This window comes from Erinaceus europaeus, chromosome 9, assembly GCF_950295315.1.
Source record: "Erinaceus europaeus chromosome 9, mEriEur2.1, whole genome shotgun sequence".
NCBI lineage: Eukaryota > Metazoa > Chordata > Mammalia > Eulipotyphla > Erinaceidae > Erinaceus > Erinaceus europaeus.
Window position 1 is genome coordinate 80,252,008 of NC_080170.1, and position 26,520 is coordinate 80,278,527.

Consider the following 26,520-nt stretch of genomic DNA (forward strand, 5'->3'; position numbering starts at 1 on the left):
ATCTACAGAAAAGCAGAATTCCAGCGGCTGACCTCCCTCATGCAGCGTCTCATCCCCTGCCAATTCTTCCCCTAGCCATCTACTTTGGACTGAGACTTGTATCGGACTTTCTGACATACCCTATAGACATTTTACACATTTTTTTTTCCTCCTCCAGGGTTATTGCTGGGCTCAGTGCCTGCACCATGAATCCACCGCTCCTGGAGGCCATTTTTCCCCCTTTTGTTGCCCTTGTTGTAGCTTCATTGTGGTTATTATTATTGCCCTTATTGATGCAATTCGTTGTTGGATAGGACAGAGAGAAATGGAGAGAGGACAGGAAGACAGAGAAGGGGAGAGAAAGATAGACACCTGCAGACCTGCTTCACCACCTGTGAAGCGACTCCCCTGCAGGTGGGGAGCCAGGGGCTCAAACCGGGATCTTTACGCCGGTCCCTGCGCTTTGTGCCACATGCGCTTAACCCACTGCGCCACCGCCCGACCCCCATTTTACACAATTTTAAAGCAGCTTATTTCCCTTCATGCTGCTGGTTTTTTATAGACTGATCCTGAGTAATTCATAGACTTTACAGACTGTTGCCTTGAGGACTATACAATGCTAAATAGCCCCTCTGTTTGGTGGGTCATGCCATCCTGCCTCCCCCTCATTATGTACCCTTGCCCCTCCCCCCCAAGCAGGGAACGTTCCTTTACACACCAACCCTTACCTTCACTTCACACTGGTTTTTACTACTCCCCTACTTGTCCCTTCCTGTTTTGTTATATCATTTAGGTTTATGCCCAAAAGGTTTCTGCTCCATGATAGTCTTTTACAGACTTTGAACCATCTTATGCTATTACTAGATAGAAAGATAGAAAAGATGTAGAGATATTGTGAAGAGATGGTTGAGCAGGCTGTGCTTAAGCCTATGAGATGAGTCCCTCCAGGTAAGTCTCTCTAAAGAGGGGTTGAGCACAGGAAGATGCATAAATCTCACAAGGTTGACAGCCATTTAAGCCTTCCCTCCTCTACAGAAAGTCCTACATCTTCCCACCTGAGCACGGCACTCTTAAATAACATTTAAGCCTGCTCCATTCCATTTTTCTTTATTGTGTCCATTTAGATATAAAGAGAAAGGACGAGATGACGCTGAGGAATTATTCAGATGCAGTCTCCACCCCCAGGTTTTACCACACCCCGTGAAATCCTAGCAGTGCCCCCTTCCACCAATCCTGGCCCCACAACCAATCCTGGTCACCCCTGGTTGTCACCCAATAAAAAGCCCCCCCCCCGCTCTCTCTCTCTGGGCTCTCGGCTCCCCCTCTCACAGATCTCTCTCCCTTCCCTCCCCCTGTGGTCAGGTAGTGGGGACGGCCATTGTCTGCTGACTCCATGTGGCCTGAGCCACCCCCCCATCCTATAATAAAGATTTGTGTACCCCCTTGCTCCGGACTTCCTCTCTCTTCTCTGTGGTGCAGCCTGACACCAGACCACAGCAACAGGTGGGGAGCAGGGACTCAAACACAGATCCTTGCATATGGTAATATCTGCACTTAACAGGGTGTGCTACTGCTAGACCCTGATCAATCTTCATTTTTTAAAAATATTTTTTATATTTTATTTATTTTCCCTTTTGTTGCCCTTGTTGTTTTATTGTTGTAGTTATTATTGTTTTTGTTATTGATGTCATCTTTATTAGATAGGACAGAGAGAAATGGAGAGAGGAGGGGAAGACTGAGAGGGGGAGAGAAAGACACCTGCAGACCTGCTTCACCGCCTGTGAAAGGACTCCCCTGCAGGTGGGGAGCCGGGGGCTCAAACCAATCTTAATTTTCTAGGTGAGGAAACCAAGGTATAGTGAGGTCAAGAAATTTGTCAAAGTCATGCAACTAGTAGGTACTGTAATTTAAACCTGACTTTTTTGCTATACTATCTGCCTCCAATACAAATTGTTTAGAATGTTAGGGGCCAGGTGATGGCACATCTGGTTGAGTGGACATATTACAATGCACAAGGACCCAGGTTTGTGCCCTCAGTTCCCACCTACAGGGGGAAAGCTTTGTAAGTGGTGAAGCAGTGTTGCAGGTGTCTCTTTTTCTTTCTCCCTACCACCCCTTTCCTTCTTGATTTCTTGTTGTCTATATCCAATAAATAAAAACGATGGTTAAAAAATTAAAAAACAAGTTGTTTAGAATGTTAATGATGGGTATTGTGAGATATTAGTAATAAATTTATATTTACATATACTTCAAGCAATATCACTGTTACTTGAAGGATACTTAAAAAAAAAAAGCACACGCAGTAGTAAAGCATGAGCTGTTAACACAGATATCCTTCTCCAATTTCTCGGTTCTCAGTGTGCCAGACAATAGGCGACCTGTTACCTTTTCTCTGTCTACAGCCTCTCTGCAATAGTATTCTCCAGGACTCATGGGTGAATAGGAGTGGAACTAGATCAAGAACAGTCCATAGTTAAATGACTATCTGCCACATTGGACAGACAAGTGACACGAAGAGCATCACTGGCTATAGATAGTCTACATTATTGTTAGCATGGGCTGGAGATTTCTATCACAATCCTGACTTGAAAGAAGGAGTCAATCAAAAGTTCTTTTCTTTTTTTAAATTTTTAAAATTATCTTTATTTATTGGATAGAAACAGCCAGAAATTGAGAGGGAAGGGGGTGATAGAGAGAGAAAGAGACAGCCCTGCCTCACCACTTGTGAAGCTTCCCCCCTGCAGGTGGGAACTGGGGGCTCGAACCTGGGTCCTTGTGCATTGTAACATGTGCGCTCAACCAGTGTGCCATCATCCGGCCCCTCAAAAGTCATTTTCTTAAAGTTTAGTTTTTTTTTAATTTTTTTTTAAGTTTCCATTTAAAAGTCATCATAACTACAAGGTAAGATTTTTAGACTACTAGAACTAATCAACAAAAAAATACTTATACCTTCTGCTATTACTGAACTGGGTTGCAAAAATACAAGCATAGCAATAAAGTCCACGTGGAATTTACATACAGATTTTGGTGATAAGTTCTACTAATAAGTTACCATTATTTGATGAAATAGCAAGCAGTGCAAGATAAAATATAGTTAAGAGCTAACTTATGGGGTATCAACTTTAAGTACAGAGAAATTCAGAGGAAATGAGACTGAAAAGGGCTAAAATGGTTACTTCAAACTTGGGGCATAGTAGAGATTTAGACTGGCATAGGAGAGAAGGGAAGAGGTGTTTAAGACAGAGGGAACAATATGGGCAATATATATCAAGTTAGGAATAAAATACCAAGTTTCTTATGTGCTAAAGAATAGGAGGAAAAAAGGTGAAGAGGGGCTAAAGCAACAGAGACAAGAGTTCATCAAAAAAGGGAAGAATCAGGGGCTGGGTTATGGTGCACAAGGTTGAACAAACACAGAATCTGGGTTTCAGTTCCTGGTCTCCACATGCAAGGGTGAAGCTTCACTAGCACTGAAATAGTATTGCAGCTCTCTCACATATATTTTTCCCACCTCTCTCTCTCTCTCTCTGTCTGTCTGTTTGTCTCTCCTTTCAATTTCTCTCTGTCATCTCATATAAATAGTGAGAAAAAAGGCATAGAGCTACATAACAAGTAGGAAGTATAGAGAAATGATGATGAAATAACACAAGAAGGTAAGAGAGGAAATCAGTTGGTTTTGCATTTGAGTACTCTAAATGATACAAAAGAGAAGCTATATAATTTGATAGTAACCAATCTCTGTTCCTGATAAAATCTCTCAGAATTCTAGGAGAAAAAGGGGGATTTTCTCAACCCAATAAAGGGCCTCTATAAAAAACGTATAGCCAGCATCATACTGAGTGGTAAAAAACTGAATGCTTTCCTGCTAAGATAAAGAACAAGACAAGAATGCCCATTCTTTTTTTTAAATATTTATTTATTTATTTTCCCTTTTTTTTGCCCTTGTCTTTTTTATTGTTGTTGTAGTTATTGTTGTTATTGGTGTTGTCGTTGTTAGATAGGATAGAGAGAAATGGAGAGAGGTGGGAAGACAGAGAAGGGGAGAGAAAGATAGATACCTGCAGACCTGCTTCACCGCCTGTGAAACAACACCCCTGCAGGTGGGGAGCCGGGGGCTCGAACCGGAATCCTTATGCCTGTCCTTGCGCTTTGCGCCACGTGCGCTTAACCCACTGCTCTACCTCCCAACTCCCAAGAATGTCCATTCTTACTATGTCTATACAACAGAGTACTGGAGATTCTAATTAAGACAATTGTATTAAATTAGGTTGATTCAGACTGAAAGTATAAAAATGTAAGTTCTACATCCAAACAGAAAACCATGAACAAAGAAAAGAGAGAATTTTGAGCTTTTTATTTTATGAAATGATGTAGCTAGTCAAAGAGGAGCTGGTGATAAAGCTGGGGACTGGTTATTCAGATGCAGTGCCCTCTCCACTATTATGCAGTCTCTCTGATATGTCAGCCTGGAACTGGGGAAAGTTTAAAAGGAGTTGAAGCATACTCTGATTGAAAATGAAGATACATATACAAGACATGAAGGATGTGGGATGTAAGATGGACCAAATAATTTTTTTCCAACTCTAGGGTCTCTTGCATATGTGATTCCACTGCTCCTGGGTAACATATATATATTACTTAAAATTTTATTGGGAGTTGGGCGGTAGAGTAGCAGGTTAAGCGCATGTGGCGCAAAGTGCAAGGACCGTTATAAGGATCTTGGTTCGAGCCCCTGGCTCCCTACCTGCAGGGGAGTTGCTTCACAAGCGGTGAAGCAGGTCTGCAGTTATCTGTCTTTCTCTCCCCTTCTCTGTCTTCCTCTCCCCTCTCCATTTCTCTCTGTCCTATCCAACAACAACAACATCAATAAAAATAACTACAACAATAAAACAAGGGCAACAAAAATAAATAAATAAATATTTAAAAAATTATTTCATGAGACAGTAAGGAGAGAGGAGGGGGAAAGAGAAGGGTAGGGAGACACATGAGGGGGGAGACAGAGAAAGAGAGGGAGAGGGAGAGGAGGCAGCTCTCTGGTATATGTGGTGGCTGGGGCTGAACTCAGACTTCATGCTTGTCACTACAAAGCTCTATCTCTGTGCCACCTCCTGGGCTGCCCAGGCCAATTAAAAATACTCCAGACAGACAGACAGACAGATAGACAGGCAGGCAGGCAGGCAGGTAGACAGACAATGTGTGTATGTGTGTGTAGGGAGACACAGACAGAGAGAGAGATAGGAGAGAGCAACCAGAACACTACTCACTCTACCATCTACAGAGCTCCCTTGGTACTATTCATGGTGCTGTCATGAGGAGAGAGGGGACAGTGTTTAAATCTAGATTCTCACAGTAGAGTGTGTAGTCTACTGGGTAAGCTACCTCTGTGCCCTGGACCAGACTCTTGTCTTTAGAAGTTCTATGAAATGAAAAAGATTATACTTTTCTTGTGAATAATTCAAAATTACAAGACTAAGCTATAAAATGAGTATAAGAATTTGTTGGTATGCTTCTAAATTCTGCTTCTAAGACCCCTTCTGTTTCATTGTTTTAATCCCCCCCTGCTTAACACTGTATTCTATTTACATTACCACTGTTAACTAAGCACCGCCCTGCCTCCAGGGCATTGGTTTAATCCTCACTGTTTTGCATGCTTTTTCCTTCTCCCCACCCCCTATCCTACGTACATCCTCTTTGGACCTGACTCTTCTGCCTCAGGATATATAAGGACAGGATTGTGATTAGAGATAGCTTAGATTGTGCTGTGTTCCACATGAGTAAAGACTGAACTGCATACCACTCAGCCATGAGTCCCTGGTCGTCTCTCTTTCCCGCCCACAAAGCTAACCTGACAAGAATTTAACTCAAATTCTGATTATTTTCCATGACAACCATTTCAATGTTCTTTTGTTAAAAAAATATGCAAAATCAAATTCTTGGCTAAGCAATGCATTATTAAAGTAAGCCCTAATTTTTTTTAAATCAGAGAATTTCTCAGCTCTTGGTTATGGTAGTATGGGAACTGAACATGGCCTCTCAGAATCAACAGGTATTCTAAACTGTAAGACTAAAGAACATTTGGTTCAAGGCTTGAAAGAGATAATTAAATGACTATTGATATTTTTCAGAATTGGTTGTTCAGGTGTTTGAAAAGGCAATTTGAATCTAAAGCTACATTTGGCAGCCTCATTTAGATATTGTCTTATTTGAGGTAACTGCTTTATTTCCCTTGCCTGAATTAGTTTATCTCTGCTTTATTACATAGCAAATGACTATCTGTGTAAAGGATGTACCTGCCAGGCCTCAACCTTCTTGATATCTGCACAGGAACCATTGGTGAAAAGCCCTCTCCCAGGTGAGCAGGTATATATATCTTGCAGGGCATGAGCAATGGAGTAGACTGCTAGGTAGACATTATAAGATATCCGCAGATGTGTATAATCCATGTAAGGGGTCTCAACACTGCTGATGTTCTCATCCCCTGTACAGAGAGGTCGGAAGGCAGTGGAGCTGTTGCTCATCCTCCCACCACCTTCTTCAAGCCCTCTCAGGAAGGTGTCCATAGGCAAAGAGCCTTTAGCACCTTCTTGGAGGTGGCAGTTAAATGTTTCTTCCCAAAACTCCTTGGCAAAACCATTGTGGACAGACTTCCTGGGATGGACTTTCTGCAGAAACTCCCGGAAACCTGGGATCTGTCCAGCCTTCAGACCAAATCCAATGGTGCCTCCAACCACATGGAAGTACTCAGGCATGGCGATCAAGGATGAGCTGGCCCAGGCCTCGCTGGCCAGCCAGATCCTGCCCGTGATATTGCGCCGGACAATCTCCTTGATGAGGGGTTCGAGGTCTGGGCCACTGGAGAAAACAACAATGACTTTGGCTGTGGAATTCTGGATTACCTCTACCACCTGCTGGATCTCCTCCTCATCAGAATACTGGGAGATGAGTTCACTGAAGTCAATGCAGATATCCCTCTCTTCAGCTTCCTCTCGGAACTTCTCAATTCCTGGCCGGCCATAGTCATCATCAGCTGCAATTGTGCCCACCCAGTTCCAGCGGAAATATTCAATAATGTCTGCCATGGCTGTGGCCTGGTGTTCATCATTAGGGATGGTACGCAGGAAGGACTTGAACTGATTCTTGTTGCTGAGGAGTCTACTGGAGGAGGCATAACTGACCTGGAAGGAGTCAAAGACAGAATAAGTGAGTGGGGTATTGGGTGAGCCTCAGGGCTTCGTGGAGGTGGCTTTCTGAATATTCATTAATCCTATTTATCAAACATGTTCCTTACAGGCAGGATGAAAGAGTGAAGACAACCAAACCCAATCACCTGACAGGCTACAAGGGTGCATTTAAGTTCCCAGGGGATGATTCTTCGCAATACTGCCTTCATAAAGTCAATCCAACAATAAGAAGATTTACTTATAACAAAGTCCCAAAACCTAGATATAGAGCAGGTCCCATAAGACAGAGCATATGTTCACATGTATCCATAAATTAGGGCAAAATATACACCTGAAAGCAAAAATACACAATAGTCTGTAGTGAGTCAGTATCAAGTTCATAATGAAATAGTGTCTACTTAGACTTAGATACCCTCCTCACCTACTTCTTATTACAGTTCTCTCACTCACTCCAAAGCTAACCTCATCAAAGCAAGGACTGCAAAAGCTGAGTAAGGGCAAGAGACTGGGATACTTTAATGACGACTCTTTAGTCACTATCAGGCTACCCCATCAGCTGAGACCCTAGTCCTGAGATTCCCAAACAGACATGATGGGCCTATACCTCGAATAAACCCCTCTCTCCATTGTTACTGGTCATTTCTATCAATAACAACAAAATAGACCCTTTTGTGGGCCCCCATAGGACCTTGCCCTCAACCTGGATCAATAATGGTAGAGAACGTTCCATCCTCCAAAGGGAGGTTGGACAACAAATTCTATGCTACACCTGAAGAAGATGGGTTCTGATATTGGGCCAGCATGGAATGTTCCTACTCATGAGCACAGAATATGAGCTCAGGTCTAGAGGGATGCAGAGGTCACATAGGGTCTTAAGCTGAATATGGGCCCCAGATCACATCAAATCAATGGGGTCTATAGTCAACAATATTTATACCCCTTTCCCATATTGGGGAACTACTCTCTTCCCTGATCCAGTTTCTGGTCCTTTTGTAGCCATGACATCATCTCCCTGGACTTGGATCCACTGGCATATCAGATTTCAGGCTCAAGGGCAAAAAGAAAAAGGAAAAAAAAAAAAACCCCACAAAAAACTAGTATAGTCACAGGCCCTTTGGAATTTAACTAAAATATGCCTACAAGCTATCTACAAATGGAGGATTCCCCCCCCCCCAACTCTTCATCTGCACTATTCCAGCCCTTAGGTCCATGATTGGTCAACAATTTGTTTGGCTTTGTATGTTAACTCTCTTGTCAACCACCAGGATCCAGATGCTAGCATGATGCCAACCAGACTTCCCTGGACAGACAACCCCACCAATGTGTCCTGGAGCTTTGCTTCCCCAGAGCCTTTCCCCACTAGGGAGAGAGAGAGAGACAAGCTGGGAGTATGGATCGACCTGTCAGTGCCCATGTTCAGCAGGGAAGCAATTACAGAAGCCAGAGCTTCCACCTTCTGCGTCCCACAATGAGCTAGGGTCCATACTCCCAGAGGGTTAAAGAATAGGAAAGCTATCGAGAGAGAGAATGGGATACAGAGTTCTGGTGGTGGGAATTGTACAAAGCTGTACCCCTCTTATCCTATGGTTTTGTCAATGTTTCCTTTTTATAACTAGAAAATTTTTTTAAAAAGATGATTTAGTGGGGAGTCGGGCTGTAGCACAGCAGGTTAAGCGCAGGTGGCACTAAGCACAAGGACCCGCATAAGGATCCTGGTTCAAGCCCTGGCTCCCCACCTGCAGGGGTGTCGCTTCACAAGCGGTCGAAACAGGTCTGCAGGTGTCTATCTTTCTCTCCCTCTCTCTGTCTTCCCCCTCCCCTCTCCATTTCTCTTTGTCCTATCCAACAACAATGACAACAATAATAACTACAACAATAAAACAACAAGGGCAACAAAAGGGAATAAATAAAAAAATAAATTAAAAAAAAAGATGATTGAGTTATTCTTTTACGTTGTCTTTATGCAATCTTACACAGCTTCTCTATGCTGCCACATTAATATATATACATATATATATTTTGATTGTTCGGTCCAACTTCTATACTTTTCAACTTCTCTTTTACTATGATAAATACTTTGTCCATGACTGACTTCTGTCACATTCTGCGTAGTTTCTTTCTCCTGTATCTAGCTATTCTGTTTCCTGCATCTATCTCCCCTTGTATGCTCCCAACTGTACTTTAGATATTTTAGTACTCAAAATAGTAGTTGTTTCTCAGAAATATTTATTACTTAGGCCAATTAGTCAATTAGGTTCATTAAGCTGAATTTCCTTGTGCCATATATCATCAAATACAATCAGAAAAACATTCTTTCCCTTCCTGACCATGCTATGAGTTCAGCTACCATCCAGAGTCCATTCCCTTGTTTGCTTCCAAGTGATAACAGAGGCTGCTTAATAGGCTTTTGATGCGGATCTTCAAAACTTGGAAAAGCTTCAACAGTATGTTTCCACTTTCTAAAACACTGTCAGTTCTTTATCTGGGGGTGGTTATGGACAATTAAGGAAAGAAAGCCTTTGATGGCAAAAAATCACTGTCTAAAATATTCAAGCCTAATGTAAAGAATCTGTTAATACAGACCACTCCACTTTTTTTTTTTTTTTTTGATGCTATGGTAAACACAGAAGAGTTTAATGGGGGAAGCTGACCAATTGTGGTGAAGTGGTGGGAGGGGAGGGTCCATGTTCCTACCACTGTAGGCCAGACCTATTCATTCTGAGCTTTGAAGGCATCACTCTCTAGGCAAGGTGTGGCTCATCTGCAGCATTTCTGTGTGTCCTGGCTCACCAGTTAGGAAGGTACAAGTCTCCTAAGTATACAGCAAGAAACATTATTACACTAAGTGATGGATTTTTTTCTTTTCTTTGTTTTGATTTTTTAAACACATATTTTTTTTCATTTATTTAGGTGTGACACAGAGAAATTGGGGGGTGTAGAGTGGGAGAGAGAGAGAGAGAGGCACTTGCCACCTGCATTCCTGTTTCATAGCTCATGAAGTGTCCACCCTGCAGGACAAGGGCTTGAAACTGGATCCTTGCACACTATAATGTGTGCACTCAACCAGGTATACCTCTGCCTGGTCCAGTGGGAACTTACTAAGTGAAAAAATGCTTCTGGGTAAATAAAGGATATTTAATATCTTATGTTCTATAGTTTCCTTGAGTGATTGTAAGTTTCTTAAGAAAACCAAATTGAAGAGATTTAAGAGACTACCCCTTAAATATTTCTCATCAGTTTAAGTGATTCTTATACTCAATGTTAATGTGGTTGGCCATTTGTTTTTGTTATGTAAGAACAAGCCATTTATTGCCTTACTGTGATAATTCATTTCTTAAAGGATGCATTTATAATACATGCCCAGCTTTTATAAAGCAAACTATAGAGAAAAAGTGGGGGTAAGTACCACTTTGTGCCCCCTCACCAAAAAATCCCTTAAAAACACACAAAAACTTTTGTATTCCAAGAGGGGAGAATTTAATGAATGAGTCAGAAAAAAACATTCTAACCACAACCTGTTCTAGCCGATCTGCTTGCTTCAACCACTTGGGGGCATGAGTCTCATTCAAAAACAGCATCAGAACTCAGCCACAAAATTGCAGTGGTGGTTCCCAAGGCTGGCAAGCTTAGAATGACTTTTTGGGAACTTTCAGAACTCCTCATACCCAGGTTGCATTTTATAAGTCAAACCATTTTTATGAGAACAGGGCTGTTTGAGATCCAGGTGGAAGCATTCTTGAAGATTCCCAAGTGATTTCAACTTGCAGCCATGGCAGAAAAGCACTGCTGCAGATACACTTAAGTACACCAGCTTGACTGATAATAAAGAAACTGATAAAGTCTTCTTAGCACTTTACAATTCAATGCAAGCTAGTCTTATCTTTCATCCCAAGCCACAAAAAATGAAAGCTCTCTCCTTCCTGTTCTTCATTTTTTTCATAGCAATCACAGCTTATGGCTGCTGGTCACAACTTATGCTGCCCACATATTTAAAATAGAAGTGTACAATACACCGAGTTTAAAAGATGCTTATTTTCATGTTACCTAACTCTCTTACTGGTGTGGGTTTCGTAAGATCATTTTGGGACAAAAGTTAGAACCAGGGCTTCCCCATGGGAAACACCTTTAATTTTCTCAAGTAAGGATTCGGGAAGTGATGAAGAAATGTTCTCAGTTGTCACAAATATACAAAGGGATGGTAAGCATCACCAAGAAAAGAGACCTCCCAACATAAAAATAAAATTTATCAAATGAATACTTACAGATTTTAAGTACTTAGTGTTGGAAAAAAGCATTTAAAGTATGATTTATCATTAATTTAAATTTTGACATAAGGGATGTATTGAAATTCAGCTGATCCTCCTATCCATGGGCATTTAGGTTGTTTCCAGTTTTTCAAGATTCTAAGTTATGTCATATGTCTATAAATATTAAGTCTGAAAAAGGTTTTCTGTATTTGCTAAGGGGGAAAAATCAGACTGTAAAGTGGCCTTTAGAATTTAACATGCAAACTTGAACAAAGGTTTAAAACACAACCTCCCCCTGCACCAGGGTTATCCCTGAGGTTCTGTGCCTACATCAAAAAATCCATTGCTTTCAGTGGCCATTTTTTCCCTTGGAGTGGTAACCACTGCCAAGCCCCCTATAAAGCATTTGCTTTGATGACTTGTCAGTATCTGGAAATGCAGCTATCTTCCCACCTCAGAGCCCCTGCTGGCTGGAAGCTGGTTGTACTCACTCTACAGATACGTGTCAGATGAAACAGAATATTTTCCATTCTTAGAATGTGCAAAATAATTATTAATTTCCCATTTTGTGAGAAATTATGCTTCAATTCCTAACTAAAATTTCAATCAGATATTAGAGAGGCAGAGATTGTTTAAAGCAATAGAGTTCAGGACAGATATTCTGAGTTTGAAAGGTGGGGCTTCTATCACATGATCCCATTCCTTTTAACAAGTAGGGAACAAGTCCTTTACTAAAAAAGAATGATATTTATTTAAAAATAAATAACTTAATATTGGGGGGAAAAGGATGAAATTTTATGCGAGTCATATTTAAAAGAATTCTGGAAGAGTCATGAAAGTCTAGTTGACAGTAGAATCTCAGAAGCCCCAACTGTTCATGCTATACTACCTTGACTAGTTGAAGGGTCTTTGGTGCAAATGTAGAGCCAGAGATAGGAAAAAAAAGCAAACTGAATAGACAGTGGGGACGATCCTCTCCAAAACTGCCCATGTAGTCCTATCTGAGAAGGAACACACACCTGAGGGATGTAGAAGAGACCCAGCAGGTTTGCTACTGCTGTGGAGATGCCAGAGCCAGTTGCTCCCACCACGGCAATAGTGGAGGGTATGTGCTCTGAGCAATTGCAGAACTCATCCAGATTCAAAGAATCGATTTTGTTCTGGGCCACAAAACTTAGAGTGGCCTCTAAAGCTTTTGAGACAGTGTTGCAAGTGTCAAATATCCTGTACCCCAGCGTCATGTTGGGAAGAAGGGCTGGACTGCTGTTTATCTCTTCTATGGCAAAGATCATAGCTTGTAACCAGCGAAATCCACGGAAATTATACCTGGAAGAAAAAAAATAGTGGAATAAAACAAGAGGTTTTCTGGTAAACTACTTCAAAGTGAGGACTAGGCAAAGCCGAATCTGAATTGTTTCTCTTATTCTTTGGTTTCATAATACTGTGTTTTTTGATACCCTAAGTCTTGTTTATACACTATGTGCACTTGACTCGGTGCACCACCACCCAGCCCTTGTCCTGTTTATAAAATGGGGTAACACTTACAGGGTAGCTGTGATTCTAATATAATTATGTGCAATTTTCAACATGACACTTCAGCAGAGTAAGAGAGTCATAATAGTGAAGATTGTGTTTAGCAACAGAACAAGTAATTTGCATTTACCTCTCTCAGAAAATAACTTTAAGTAGCAGACATAAGCTACTTTTATTTTCTGGAGCCTCAGGCATGGCAGTTTCTTTGTATAACCATTATGCTATCCCCACCCGCTACTTATATATTTTTTAAAGTGATGTAAAGATTTAGAAAGAAAAATGGGTGGTCAAGGAGATGGTGCAGCAGATAAAGCATTGAACTCTCAAGCATGAGGTCCCATGTTCAATCTCTGGCAGCAGCATATGTACAAGAGTGATGCCTGGTTCTTTCCTCCTATCATTTCTAATAAATAAATAAAACCTTAAAAAATTAAATTAGTAAAAAATTATACTTAAAAAAGAAAAATGGACAGCAGCTAGGGAGTTGGCTGGGTTCGATCCCCAGCACCTGGGGAACACTATGGACAGAACCAAGGAACTTTAGGGATGGTAGAGAGGTGCTTTGATGTCTTTCCTACTCCATCTCTCTCTCCCCCTCTTTCTAAAAATATAGACTAGGGCTTGGAGCCTGCTCTCTGAATAGAGTATACACTTTGCCAGATATTAAGACATAGGTCTAAGGCCTCAGTCACCACACTGGAGCATTTGAACATGGGGCAGCTTTGTAAGCGGTGGAACAGTGCTGTGGTGCCTCTCTCTACTTCTCTGTCTCTTACACTGTATCTTAAAAAAAAAAGAGCTCTCTTCAGGAGTTGGAGAATTATGCAGGCATGGAACCCTTTGCTCAGTGGAAACCCTGGTGACAAGAGAAAGGAAAAAAAAATATATAGGCTGAAAATTGGGCCAGCATTTAGCTCAGCATCATCATATATGTTAAAGGCTCTGGGTTCATTCCCAACATTGAATAGAAAAAAAGAAAGATAAAAAGGGACAGCTGGATTATAGTTTCAATACATGTGAGCCTAAAAATAACTCTTTGGTTTAAACCCAATTTACAGAGACAAAATTTTGGATTTGGAGGTTGAGGAGATTGGCCCAGCAGGTATAATGCACTACTCACATACATGAGCCCTTTCTTCCCTGCAGCAGAGCAAACTTCTGTTTCTTTCCCTCAATACTATGCACAGGAAGGCTGTTTATAAACAGTGATGGTTTCTGGGTGGTGGCATTACGTTGTTAGAATTGTGTTCTTTAGCTTATTTAAATGTTCTGTTTCTTAAGACGAACATACATTCTTTTTCAAGTAAGAACATTATTTCAAATAAATTAACAAAGAAATAGGGTCAGTGAAAATTTACACTCTTCCAGAATTTGGAATAAATAAGTTACCTTTAAATGGCAGAAAGAATACAATGAAAGGTTATAAAGAGTCTGTTTCTCCACACTGTCAGATGGAGTCTGTGCTAGTGGGTGTGGAAGGGTAGACATGGGGGCTCAGTATTCTTTTAGGAAAACTTCCAGGTTGGGAGATAGCTTAATGGTTATATAAAAGGCAGTGATACCAGAGGCTTTTAGGTCTCAGGTTCAAGCCCCAGCACCATCATAAGCTAGAGCTGGTCATTTGATTTTGGTTGTTCATTCAGCCACTCCCCTTACTCTTTTTTTTTAAATTTATTTTTTATTTAAGAAACAACTCCACACAATTCCCACCACCCAATCTCCATATCCCATCCCCTCCCCCCTGATAGCTTTCCCATTCTCTATCCCTCTGGAAGCACGGACCCAGGGTCATTGTAAGGTGCAGAAGGTGGAAGGTCTGGCTTCTGTAATTGCTTCCCCGCTGAACATGGACGTTGACTGGTCGATCCATACTCCCAGTCTGCCTCTCTCTTTCCCTAGTAGGGTGGGTCTCTGGGGAAGTCCTTACTCTTTAAAATAAAAAAGAAAGACTTCCTAGTAGGAAGTCATTTTGAAGGGTCATATTAAACACTGAAGCTTTTTTAAATTCTAAAATTCTTAGATTAAGAATCAGGTAGCCAGCATTCAAGTGTTACTGACCAATGGAACATTTAGGCCAATGGGATGTTTTATTACTCGATTTAGTAAGACATACAAAAAATTCTTTCTATATATTTAGTTTTCTATTAAGAGACACTGAATAATGACAACATTTGCCAAATGACTGAGTATATGTCCTTACAGACTATAGATGCTTTTACTCAGTGTCTTTGACATTTTATATTTGGAATACATTTTCTTCAAAAGAAAGTGGGGAAATATGATGCTTTCGAATGATTTTTAATCACCATTTTTTAAAAAGAGAGAGTGCATTTGAAAAATGAATTGGAATTGGTATAGTTTTTTCTCCAGTCATCCTGGAGAAAAAATATTCTTTGATCTGGTTCCTTCCCTTACCTGATACATTCTACAGACTCTGGCCTTGATTTCAGATCTTGATCTTTGGCTGCTACTCCAAAATGAATAGGGAAGAGACCGCCAAGGATAATGTCCCCTTTCTTCTGGGCTCGCTGATCAGGTCCATAGGCAGAAATATCCCAGGTAAAGGCCAAGAGAATCAAACAGTAGCAATAAAATGCCATGGTTCTTTAAAGGAAATGATAAGAGTGCTGGTGGTTTGGGGTCCCCAAGAACTTCCCCCTGTGGTGCAGTTTACTCCCTGTAGTGGTAGCACATGTTTACAGAGTGATTAATAACAGAATGGAAGCTGTGGTATTCATATTCCCATTTCTGCCTTCTCCACTGCAGACCAGTATGGCAGGCAGTCCTTGAGTTGTAACAAGCAGCATCATGGAATGACCATCTGTAAATATCTCTAAAAGGAAAGAGAAACAAAATGAATTCAACTTGGCCTAAAATTCCATCTGTTCATAGTAGCTGCAACAGAGGTGGTTCAGAATTTCCATTTAGAAAGGGTATAGGTTTGGGAGAGCAGACTTTGTTTTTTGTCATCAGCAGGGCTTTACCACTCTGGGCTGACTTTTTCAGATAAGAAAACAGAAACAGAGACAGAGACAGACAGGAATATAGACATACAGACAAAAAGACAACACAGCATTGCAGTTTCCTCCAGTGAGGCGGGGGCTGGTTTGATCCTAGGTTGCATTCATGACAAAGCAGATACCCTTCCAGATGAGCTGTGTTGCAGTTCAACAAGTCTCATTTTTATACAATTTCATGTGAAATATAGAAAATGTCATCACTGGATAAGGACTATATTCAAGTGAGAGAGGCCACATTAAAAAAAAAGATTTGGGGCCAGGTGATGGTGCACCTGGCTAAACACTCACATTATTATGCACAAGGACCTGGGTTCAAGGCCCTGCTGGGGGGAAGCTTTGAGAGTGGCGAAGGGCTGCAGGTGTCTCTTTATCTCCCTCTTCCCTCTCATTTTCTCTCTCTATCCAATAGTAAATAAAAAAATTAAAACTTAAAAAAGATTTATTTATTTTATTAGAGAGAGAATAGACAGAGGACCGCTCTACTCCTGTGTATCTCCTTGGATACCCAGGAGAGAAGTTACATTTTAAAGAGGTCATAGATAAGCTGGACTTTAATCTATTCATTTTACTGTGAATAATGCACAGAATTGATTAATGATAGCAGTGCCTTGCATAATGATAATATTAATGACATTTGTCTCTAATAATGTCTGAATATCTGTGATCATTCTACTTGTCTGACTCCAGTCTTGCTTCTAGACTATTTTATTTAACTCCTTGGAATTTGGTTATGTATTTGCTAGTATAGTTAATCTATATATAATACATCTATTCTTCTGGAACCCCAGACTTGCCAACTCTATTCTACTCTACTCTACCCTGCTCTGTTCTGTTTTACTGTACTTTACCCTACCCTGCCCCACCCCGCCTTATCTTACGCTACCCCACCATACCTTGCTCCACCCCAGCCTGCCCTGCCCTATCCTGCCCTATCCTACCCTACCCTACCCTACCCTACCCTACCCTACCCTACCCTACCCTACCCTACCCTACCATACAATACCCTATCCTACTCTACTCTCTAGGTGGTGCTTCCCTTCACTGATGTTAACCACAGATTGAGAGAAATCTGGGAATTCCATGTCAAGTCCATACGGCAATACCTCTTAAAGTTACTAAACAGTACTATCACAATGACAGCACAGTGATTCTAAATCCTTTGCAGTATATTTAAACATAATCAAAAACTTTTGGGAGACATTTCCCCCTTAACTTCACTTTAGCTGGAATTTTACTGGGAAAGTAGGCCTTTACACTTATTCTCAATTCAAAAGACTATAGAGAGTGCTTGTAAGTTTCAACACCAAATGCGGGAAGGCTTGTAGTGATTTTGGTTTAAAATATACAAAATGTGATTGTGATTTTTGTTTTAAAAAGTTTACTACAAAGCTTGTGCAAGTGCATATGACTCTCTTTCTCATCCTCTAGAAGAATGAAAGAAAGAAAAAAGGAAGAAATGAGTGAAGAAAGAAGAAAAGGAAGGAAGGAAGGAAAGAAAAAAATGGCTATCAGGAATGTTGGAATCTTGCAGCCACCAAGCCCCAGAAATAAACCTGGTGGCATAAAAAATATTCTGGAAAGAGATAGAAACTAACATTTATTAAGCTAGGCATTGTGTAAGTTCCTTTTAAATTTCATATTTTAAACTTCAAACTTGCAAAGAGAACAATACCAGCTCCATTTTCCTCAGTGAGGGGCTAGATCATCAACATATTTAACTTATTCAAGTGAGAGATTCTGGACTTCAATTAAGAATGCTTGAAAGAACTCAGAATTTTAAGGAGTCCTGTATAGTGTACTGGATTACGAGCAGGATCATTATAACTAGATAGGATTAGTCACTAAGAACTGTTAAATTTTTCCTGTGAAAGATTAACTACTTGGAGAAATTTATTAACTTCATTAGTTCAATTAACAAAAAATTCATGGCAAGAAGTAATAGATGGAGGACAGATATTGGGTCAATTTGCAGCAGTTAACACCATAGTTTTAATGTAGTCTCCAAACCACCTATTATAGTCCAGTTACCTGGATCTAATTTGTTTTCAAAGCTGAGACTCATTCTCGATCTCCAACATCTAGTCACCTCTTCTGGTTGATTCCACTCTTTTCACTCTGACTTTTCTTTTCCTACCCTGTTGCCACTACCTTAGTCAAACTCTTACTTCTTTCTTTCTCCATATTTCTTTCACCTTCTACATGTCAACAACCAGAGTAGGGCCTATCATAATCATAGCAAGTGGATTAACAATTAGAGCTCATCACTATGATTTCAGCTTATAGTAATTAGAACTCAAAAGTTCTTGAATAACCACTAACAATACTTCAATTTTAGTATACACTGGAGTCTTCCAGTGTAACCCATGAATCTGCCCCTTTTATGCCACAGTAAAATAGTTTTTAGTTGAACAGAATTTGTTCAACTAAAAACTACTTCCCTCACTTGCCACTTGCTATTGCAGTAGTAGTAGCAGTTATTATTAACATGGGACATTGTGAATGTGTGATTGCATTGCTCCTTGGATCAACTATTTCATTACTCAGAGATACAAAGAGGAGAAGACACCACAGCACCAGTTTTCCCTAAGGCTGCAGTACTCCTGTATGGTACTGGGGTTTGAACCCTGGTTGCTCATGTGGCAAGCATACACCCTACCTAACTCCTTTTATAATTATATGTGATCATGTGATTAAATTTTGGCTGATGATGTTTAAGCTGAAGTGCTCTGTAGGGGCTTCCAAGAACCTTACTTAAGAGAGAGTTGGTGTTCTCTGAGTTTGATTTCTATCACATGTACCGGAATGGAGTTAGGTCTCATTTCCATCTCTTTAATAAATAAGTAAAAAAATCTCTTAAAAAAGAGAGATAACAGGTGTTTGGCCCTTGTCTCTTTATCCTCCCTTCTGTTGCAAGAAGGCAGATTGATAGTTGGAGCTCATCTTGGGTCATGAGCCATTCCTTAGGGAATTATAGTGCCATAAGCTGATGATTTCATGGAGCAGAACTCTGATACTAGAGTATCCTGACCATTCATGTGACAGAACAAATGACCCTAGTTGGTTTAACTCACTGTATTTTTTTCTTACTGTAGCTATATTAGCAGTATCACTTCAAGACCCTGAATAAGCCCACTTGTTCTCCTTATTATAAGTTTATTTCAGGTTTGTCCTCCTGCAAAAATGGATTGAGAACAAAAATCAAAGCTAATATTTGCTCTTTCTCTCAATGACAAATACATTTTGGAAGAGGAATTGACCCATGGACCAGATGGTTTAGAAGGTCCTTGAAATCATGAGGCATGACAAATGATTATTTGTTAAATTATTTATCTAAGAGATGTGGGATGGGAGATCAGGGTGTGTCAGCCTATGGTTCTATAGGTTTATTATGCATTTGTGAATTTATGCAATTATTTATATTCATTTTAGAACACATTGAATGAGCTCCTTTAGGTGTCAGACACTGAAGAGTGCAAGACACTGAGGGAAGTAAACTGAACTTTCTTCTTTCATGGTTCTCATAGTCTAAAAGGAGACATAAAAGTGCATAATAAACGTTATGAGGGAACATGAAAAAAGTGCTCAAGGGGCACAGTAGGAGAAGTTATTTTTTTTTTTCCCCTCCAGGTGGCTTCCAGGAGAGGATTAAACCAAGATGGGAAATTAACAGTCAAGACTGGGACTTCATAAGGAGAGGGCCTATCTTTTCTCCTTACCACAGTGACCTGTCACAAAGCATAGTGTCCTGGAATTTCACAGATGTTTATTGAATGAATGAAGGGGAAACAGTTAAACCCAAGGATAGATGGGAAATTCTGAGATATGTTTCCCACAAGACTGAAAGTTCCCAAGGGCAAGGACCTCATTGTGATTACAGTTGTGTCTTAGCTTCAAACAAGGAACCTGATATTGAACAGATATCCAACAAAATTATCTATTAAACTAAGTGAAAAGACTTAGTTTCAGAGCCAAGGTCAAGTTAACAAAGAAAGGCCAGGTTATGAGTGAATACCACAACATTTAAATTTTTATCAAAGTAAAAAACCAGTTTCAGTTTTTGTCTCTTGACTTGAGCATTTCTGGAAATTGTGTAACTCTACTTCAGAATGACTTTCCCCACATTTCAGCTAGAGAAAACTGGGGCACAGACTTTCTGAGTTTAAAACCATGGTAAGTTAAAGAAAAAAGAAAAAATACCCAAAACTACAATTCTCTCAATTCTCATATTACAGAAATAAAAAAACTTTAAGTTCCATAGAAGAGAAACAGCTATGAAAACAAGATAGATTTCCAATAGAGATAACTTATCATTGGAGTATGAATATACTAATTTATCTTGGGTTTACCGTATTCTAATATTTTAAAAAATACTTTATTTGACAGGACAGAAAGAAATTGAGAAGGGGCGGGGAAACAGAGAGGGAGAGAGAGAGAGAAAGAGAGAGGGAGGCTGAAGCACTACTTTATAGCTAGTGAAGCTTCCTCTCTTTAGGTGGGGACTGGGGGCTTGAACCCAGATCTTTGTACATTGTAATGTATGCAGTCAACACCAACCAGTCCTCACACTGATCATGAAGACTATCAACCACGCAGTTTGAAACAGGAGTTTTAATGAGGGCAAACACATCAACCTGAGTAAGTTCAACCAATATTGTCACAAAAACAAAAACTGTTTCAAAAAAAAAGTTAGAGCTTTAAAAAAAATTTTTTTTTACTTATAAAATGGAAATATTGACAAGGCCATAGGATAAGAGGGGTACAATTCCACACAATTCCCACCACCAGAACTCCGTATCCCATCCCAAACCTTGAAAGCTTTCCTATTCTTTATCCCTCTGGGAGTATGCAGCCAGGATTGTTATGGAGTAGTTAGAGCTTTCTTTACCTCTATGCTGAGAACACATTCTATGCTGAGAACACATTCACCATGTAAGTATCTAGATGCAGCAGGTGCACATTTGCCAAAGAATGAGAGATATCTTACCTGCCATCACCAAAGGGACCCACTTTGGTTCAGTGTCAGATCTCATTTCCTCTGTGTTAAAGGAAGGGACATTTTTTAGAATGAGGGCCAACTCTCAGGCCTGAGGGAACACAAACCACCAGGCCACACTTGCCTGCCTCTCTGCAGCTTTTGTCATCTGCCTACCAGCTGCACAAGTTGTTACTTTCCATCTCCCTGACAACAGGTGTGACTTTTGGAGAGTCCATGCCTCATTTAACCCTGGTAATAGCTTACTTGAGTTGGAAAAATGCAAGGACAAGAGCGTGATAAAAACCAGCTGAGCTGGGTTCCTTTTAGTCACTGGAAAAAAAGTCATCAGGGAAAAGGATGAATTGGAGTGGAGTGGGAGGAACAGCATGAGGCCCTGAGCAAGGTGGGAAGAAAGAGCCCAGACAAAGCAAATAAAAGAGATAATGGGCTCTCTGGCAATAGGACTGGTCTCCTAGGTTCCTGGTGGGGGCCATGGAAGGGCTCTATGACAAATGCTAAATGAGTGACTATGCGTGGAGGTTTCATGCTGTGAAAACTCTTCCTGTGAGTTTAGGAAACAATCTCAAGAAAGAAAATGACATTAAGAAACAGGAAATAGGGAGTCGGGCTGTAGCGCAGCGGGTTAAGCGCAGGTGGCGCAAAGCACAAGGACCAGCATAAGGATCCCGGTTCGAGCCCCGGCTCCCCACCTACAGGGGAGTCGCTTCACAGGCGGTGAAGCAGGTCTGCAGGTATCTATCTTTCTCTCCTCCTCTCTGTCTTCCCCTCCTCTCTCCATTTCTCTCTGTCCTATCCAACAACGACAACAAGAAAAATAACTACAACAATAAAACAACAAGGGCAACAAAAGGGAATAAATAAATAAAATAAATATTTACACACAAAAAAAGAAACAGGAAATAGAATGAGACTTAAGAGACGATGGCAAGTCAGGGTTGCAAAACAATGAGAAATGCTGATTTTATTTACAAATGCTATGTGGTGTATTTCCAGTGCCTATCATAGCAAATCTCAGAAATACTCCCCACTTCTCTACTGTCCCATCTCTTCATGTCCCTGCAGAGCTCTTGTTGCACTTTGTATATAAGTTCATCCTAGTGGAGCTTGAAGAAATCATGTTAAGTGAAATAAATCAGAAACAGAAGGATGAATATGGGATGATCTCACACTCATGCAGAAGTTGAAAAACAAGATCAGAAGAGAAAACACAAGTAGAACCTGAACTGGAGTTGGTGTATTGCACCAAAAAAGTAAAAGTCTCTGGGGTGGGTAGCTGGGAGAGTACAGGTCCTGGAATAGGATGACAGAGGACCTAGTGAAGGTTGTATTGTTATGTGGAAAACTGGGAAATGTTATGCATGTACAAACTATTGTATTTACTGTTGACCGTAAAACATTAATTCCCCAACAAAGAAGTTAAAAAAGAAGTCCATCCTAGCATTTATTTTCTGTGGTCTTGTAATATTTGTTTCCTCTGACTTGGTGATGAGCACTTGAGAATACAAGACAGACTTTGACTCCTCAGAAACTAAGAAGGTGAGACATGTACATTCTTTCCTTCTGAATCTTGTGAATTGAGAATGAATTTTGGCTTTGGGTTTGGACATTGTCAACACTTGCTGTGTGAGTACGTTCTTGGAGACATAGGCATGAGAAAATCTTTTATGTTCTCAAACATATTCCTTCATGCCTCACATCAGCTCTGTTGAAGAACATATCAACGCTCACAGACTTAATAAAATAGTTCAAACAAAAAGATGGGTGAGTCATATTTTAATAAAGAAAAATTTTCAGAGCTTTAAGTTCTAATCCTACATGAAAGAAGTAATTTCGGTTTATTTATACTTTTAAAAAAAAATTTAGATAGAGACAGAGAAGCAGAGAGGCAGAAAGGCAGAGTGACAGATACCACAACACTGGAGCTTCTTTCAATGAGTGAGGGCAGGGCTCGAACATGAGTCATGCACATGACAAAGTGGAGCACTATCCAAGTGAACTATTTCCCTGGCCCTGAGAGAAACATTTCTGTGCAATAGTGTTCCAGCCTTACCTTTCAAAATTGCAAAGAACCCTTACTGGTGCCCCAATAGTTGCTACCACCTAGTTTTCTAAGGAAAGAAAGTATGGGGATTGATATGTATTCTCTGCCACAAGGACACAGCCATCTCCTAAAATTTTATCAGTAAAGAGAACTCTATTTTAACCCACACAAATTAAAAATTATATTTATTTATTTATTTTTCCTTTTGTTGCCCTTGTTTTTTTATTGTTGTAGTTATTACTGTTGTTATTGATGTTGTCATTGTTAGACAGGACAGAGAGAAATAGAGAGAGGAGGGGAAGACAGAGGGGGGAGAGAAAGACACCTGCAGACCTGCTTCACTGCCTGTGAAGCAACTTCCCTGCAGGTGGGGAGCCAGGGGCTCGAACCAAGATCCTTATATAGGTCCTTGCGTTTTGTGCCACATGCGCTTAACCTGCTGCGCTACCGCCCAACTCCCAATAAATTTTTTTTTTGGGGGGAATTAATGCTTTAAATTCAACAGTAAATACAATAGTTTGTACATGCATAACATTCCCCAGATTCCCACTTAACAATACAACCCCCACTATGTCATTCATCATCTTTCATGGACCTGTATTCTCCCCGCCCACCCACCCCAGAGTCTTTTACTTTGGTGTAATACTCCAATTCCAATTTTTAAGTAATATACATATATATATATATGTATGGGTAATATATATATTACCCAGGAGCAGTGGAATCACACATGCAAGAGACTCTAGAGTTGGAAAAAAATTATTTGGTCCATCTTACATCCCACATCCTTCATATCTTGTATATGTATCTTCATTTTTCAATCAGAGTATGCTTCAACTCCTTTTAAACTTTCCCCAGTTCCAGGCTGACATATCAGAGAGACTGCATAATAGTGGAGAGGGCACTGCATCTGAATAGCCAGTCCCCAGCTTTATCACCAGCTCCTCTTTGACTAGCTACATCATTTCATAAAATAAAAAGCTCAAAATTCTCTCTTTTCTTTGTTCATGGTTTTCTGTTTGGATGTAGAACTTACATTTTTATACTTTCAGTCTGAATCAACCTAATTTAATACAATTGTCTTAATTAGAATCTCCAGTACACTGTTGTATAGACATAGTAAGAATGGACGAGTGGATAGCATGACTGGCTTCCCCTGAGACTTCCCCAGTCGCTTTGGAGGCATTTTTTTGAGATTTGTATTTGTGGAGACATATCTGTTGACCACAGGGCAAAGCACCAGGCATGAGGTTCCAAAGGAAAATAACTGTGGAGGTGGAGGTGGATGATGATGCAGGTATGCTTGTCATTCTTTGGTCATAGGCATACTTCCACTCTCTGCTCCTGAGGGATGTTTCTGCTGCTCTCAATAAGCCTGCACATAAACTACTCTGACGTCCTCTCTCCACCACCCCCCTAACCTCCACTTGCTTCAGTTCTCACTTTGTATAGTGTCCCTCCCACAAGGGCTGCTGGGAGTTGCAGTAGCAAGCTCGCTCTAAGAGGGCATAAAAAAAAAAGAAATGAATGGGGCTGGGCAGTGGTGCACCAGGTTGAGTGTATATGTTACCATACTCAAGGACTCAAGTTCAAGCCCCTGGCCCTCCAACTGCAGAGGGGAAGCTTCATGAGTGATGAAGCAGGTCTGAAGGTACCTTTCTTCTCTTTCTCTTCCCACGCCCCCCCCCCCCCCCATCAGTCTCATCCTTCTCAATTTCTCTCTGTTCTATCAAGCAAAAAGGTAAAGGGGAAAAAAAGAAAAAAGGAAGGAATGCCAGTTAGGAATGGTGGATTTGCAGTGTAGGCACAGAGCCCCAGCAATAATCTTGATGGCAATTAAAACAAACAAACAAATAAAACAAATAACAATCAGCAAAGCAGTTTCAGGCCTGAGGCTCTGGGGTCTCAAGTTCAATCCCTAGCACCACCACAAGCCAGAGCTGAGCAGTGCACTAGTGTGTGTGTGTGTGTGTTAACCTTTCTCTCTGTCTTCTGCGAATTAATAATAAATAAACATATAAACAAACAAATGCTCTGACTTGCAGTATTTGCTGATTACTTTTACTCTGGCAGAATTCATACTCTGTCTGTCTATTATCTATTTTTTCCCCAGATCACTTTATTGGGGGATTAATAGTTTATGCAGCAGTTGTTGACACATATTTTGGAGATTAAAAGAAGCATCCTCTTGAAAAACAACAAACAAATAAAACCTTTGAGTATTTAACTACTGACTCTTATGAGTCAGTGGAGATGTCTTGCAAAATACTACTGGGTTATTTATCTAAGCAAATGGAAAATTTGGCCATCTTTGGAAAAATTATCCCCTAAGTTTTAGTAGGCATTGTAAATCTACGTCCTCCTATTTCCCTCTTTGCTCTGTCAGGAAGCTATAAGCCACATATGTGGCCTTACTCTAACCAAGACAGAAACCAAACACATGTATATCAAATGCTGGTCTTGGTATTACTTTTCCTTTCTGCTCTTATTTCAACCCGATTTCTTCACCATAGTTAATCTTTTTTTTTGTCTCCAGCATTATCACTGGGGCTCAGTGCCTGCATTACGAATCCACTGCTCCTGGAGGCCATTCCCCCCATTTCTGTTGCCCTTGTTGTTGTTATTGCTGTTGGATAGGACAGAGAGAAATGGAGAGAGGAAGGGAAGACAGAGAGGGGGAGAGAAAGATAGACACCTGCAGACCTGCTTCACTGCTTGTGAAGTGATCCCCTGCAGGTGGGGAGCTGGGGGCTCTAACAGAGATGCTTATGCTGGTTGTTGTATTTTGTGCCACGTGTGATTAACCCAGTGCACTACCACCTGTCCCCCTAATCTTTCATTTTTAAGATACAGTGATAAAGATATCACAAAGTAAACAAATACATACATTTGGCATTTTGCTGTGGTCAATAATAATGGTTCTCAGATAAAATTCCCTGTATTATTAGGAGAAAAGGACTAGGGAAAGTCATTATGGCCTTATTAGTTGATTTAAGCAGTTTCGAAATACGAGGTCATGAATCTAATCAATGCACATTTAAGTAGATGGAGTCTGGGAAGTCAATCTCATTGACACCAAAACCTTTTACTCTAGCATTGTTTGAATAATAGAGGTCAGTTTTATCATGTTGAAATTCACAGTCCCTTAAAAAACCTGTGTGAGATTTAGCAATGTAATTAAAGTTATTTTCCTTTACCACTGATTTGTCAGTGTATCCTAGTATGTCTAAAATTTTTAGTTTTCAGAAGACTGAATTTACTTTCAGTCCTGTGGAGAGGATCACATCAACATACTAAGAGTGAGTTGTCCTCACGAATAAGGCAGTTTTAAATGGGTCTCAGGTGCACAAAAACTAGATTAATATCATAATCCTTGGTTGGTAACACACCCTCCTCAGTGGTTCATCATTGGCCCACTCCTATTTCTTTATTTTAAATAATGAATAAACATCTATGAATCTATCATTCCAAATAAAGAACATCAGTGCCTTACCTCTGAGTTTCTCTCTTGCATTCAGTTCTC

The 26,520-nt window shown here is 40.4% G+C and overlaps 1 protein-coding gene across 2 annotated transcripts in view; it reads right to left on the bottom strand.

Moving 5' to 3' along the window:
* CASR (calcium sensing receptor) overlaps positions 1-26,520 on the bottom strand; it is an 85,008-nt gene that overhangs the window by 14,802 nt on the left and 43,686 nt on the right. For both annotated transcript variants that reach the window (XM_007536526.3, XM_060198274.1), the window contains exons 2-4: positions 15,356-15,773; positions 12,427-12,733; positions 6,270-7,154 (exon numbers count right to left, since the gene is read on the bottom strand). In XM_007536526.3, the coding sequence (XP_007536588.1) occupies positions 6,270-7,154; positions 12,427-12,733; positions 15,356-15,540 (1,377 nt within the window). In that variant the 5' untranslated portion in view covers positions 15,541-15,773. The remainder of the gene's footprint in view (positions 1-6,269; positions 7,155-12,426; positions 12,734-15,355; positions 15,774-26,520) is intronic.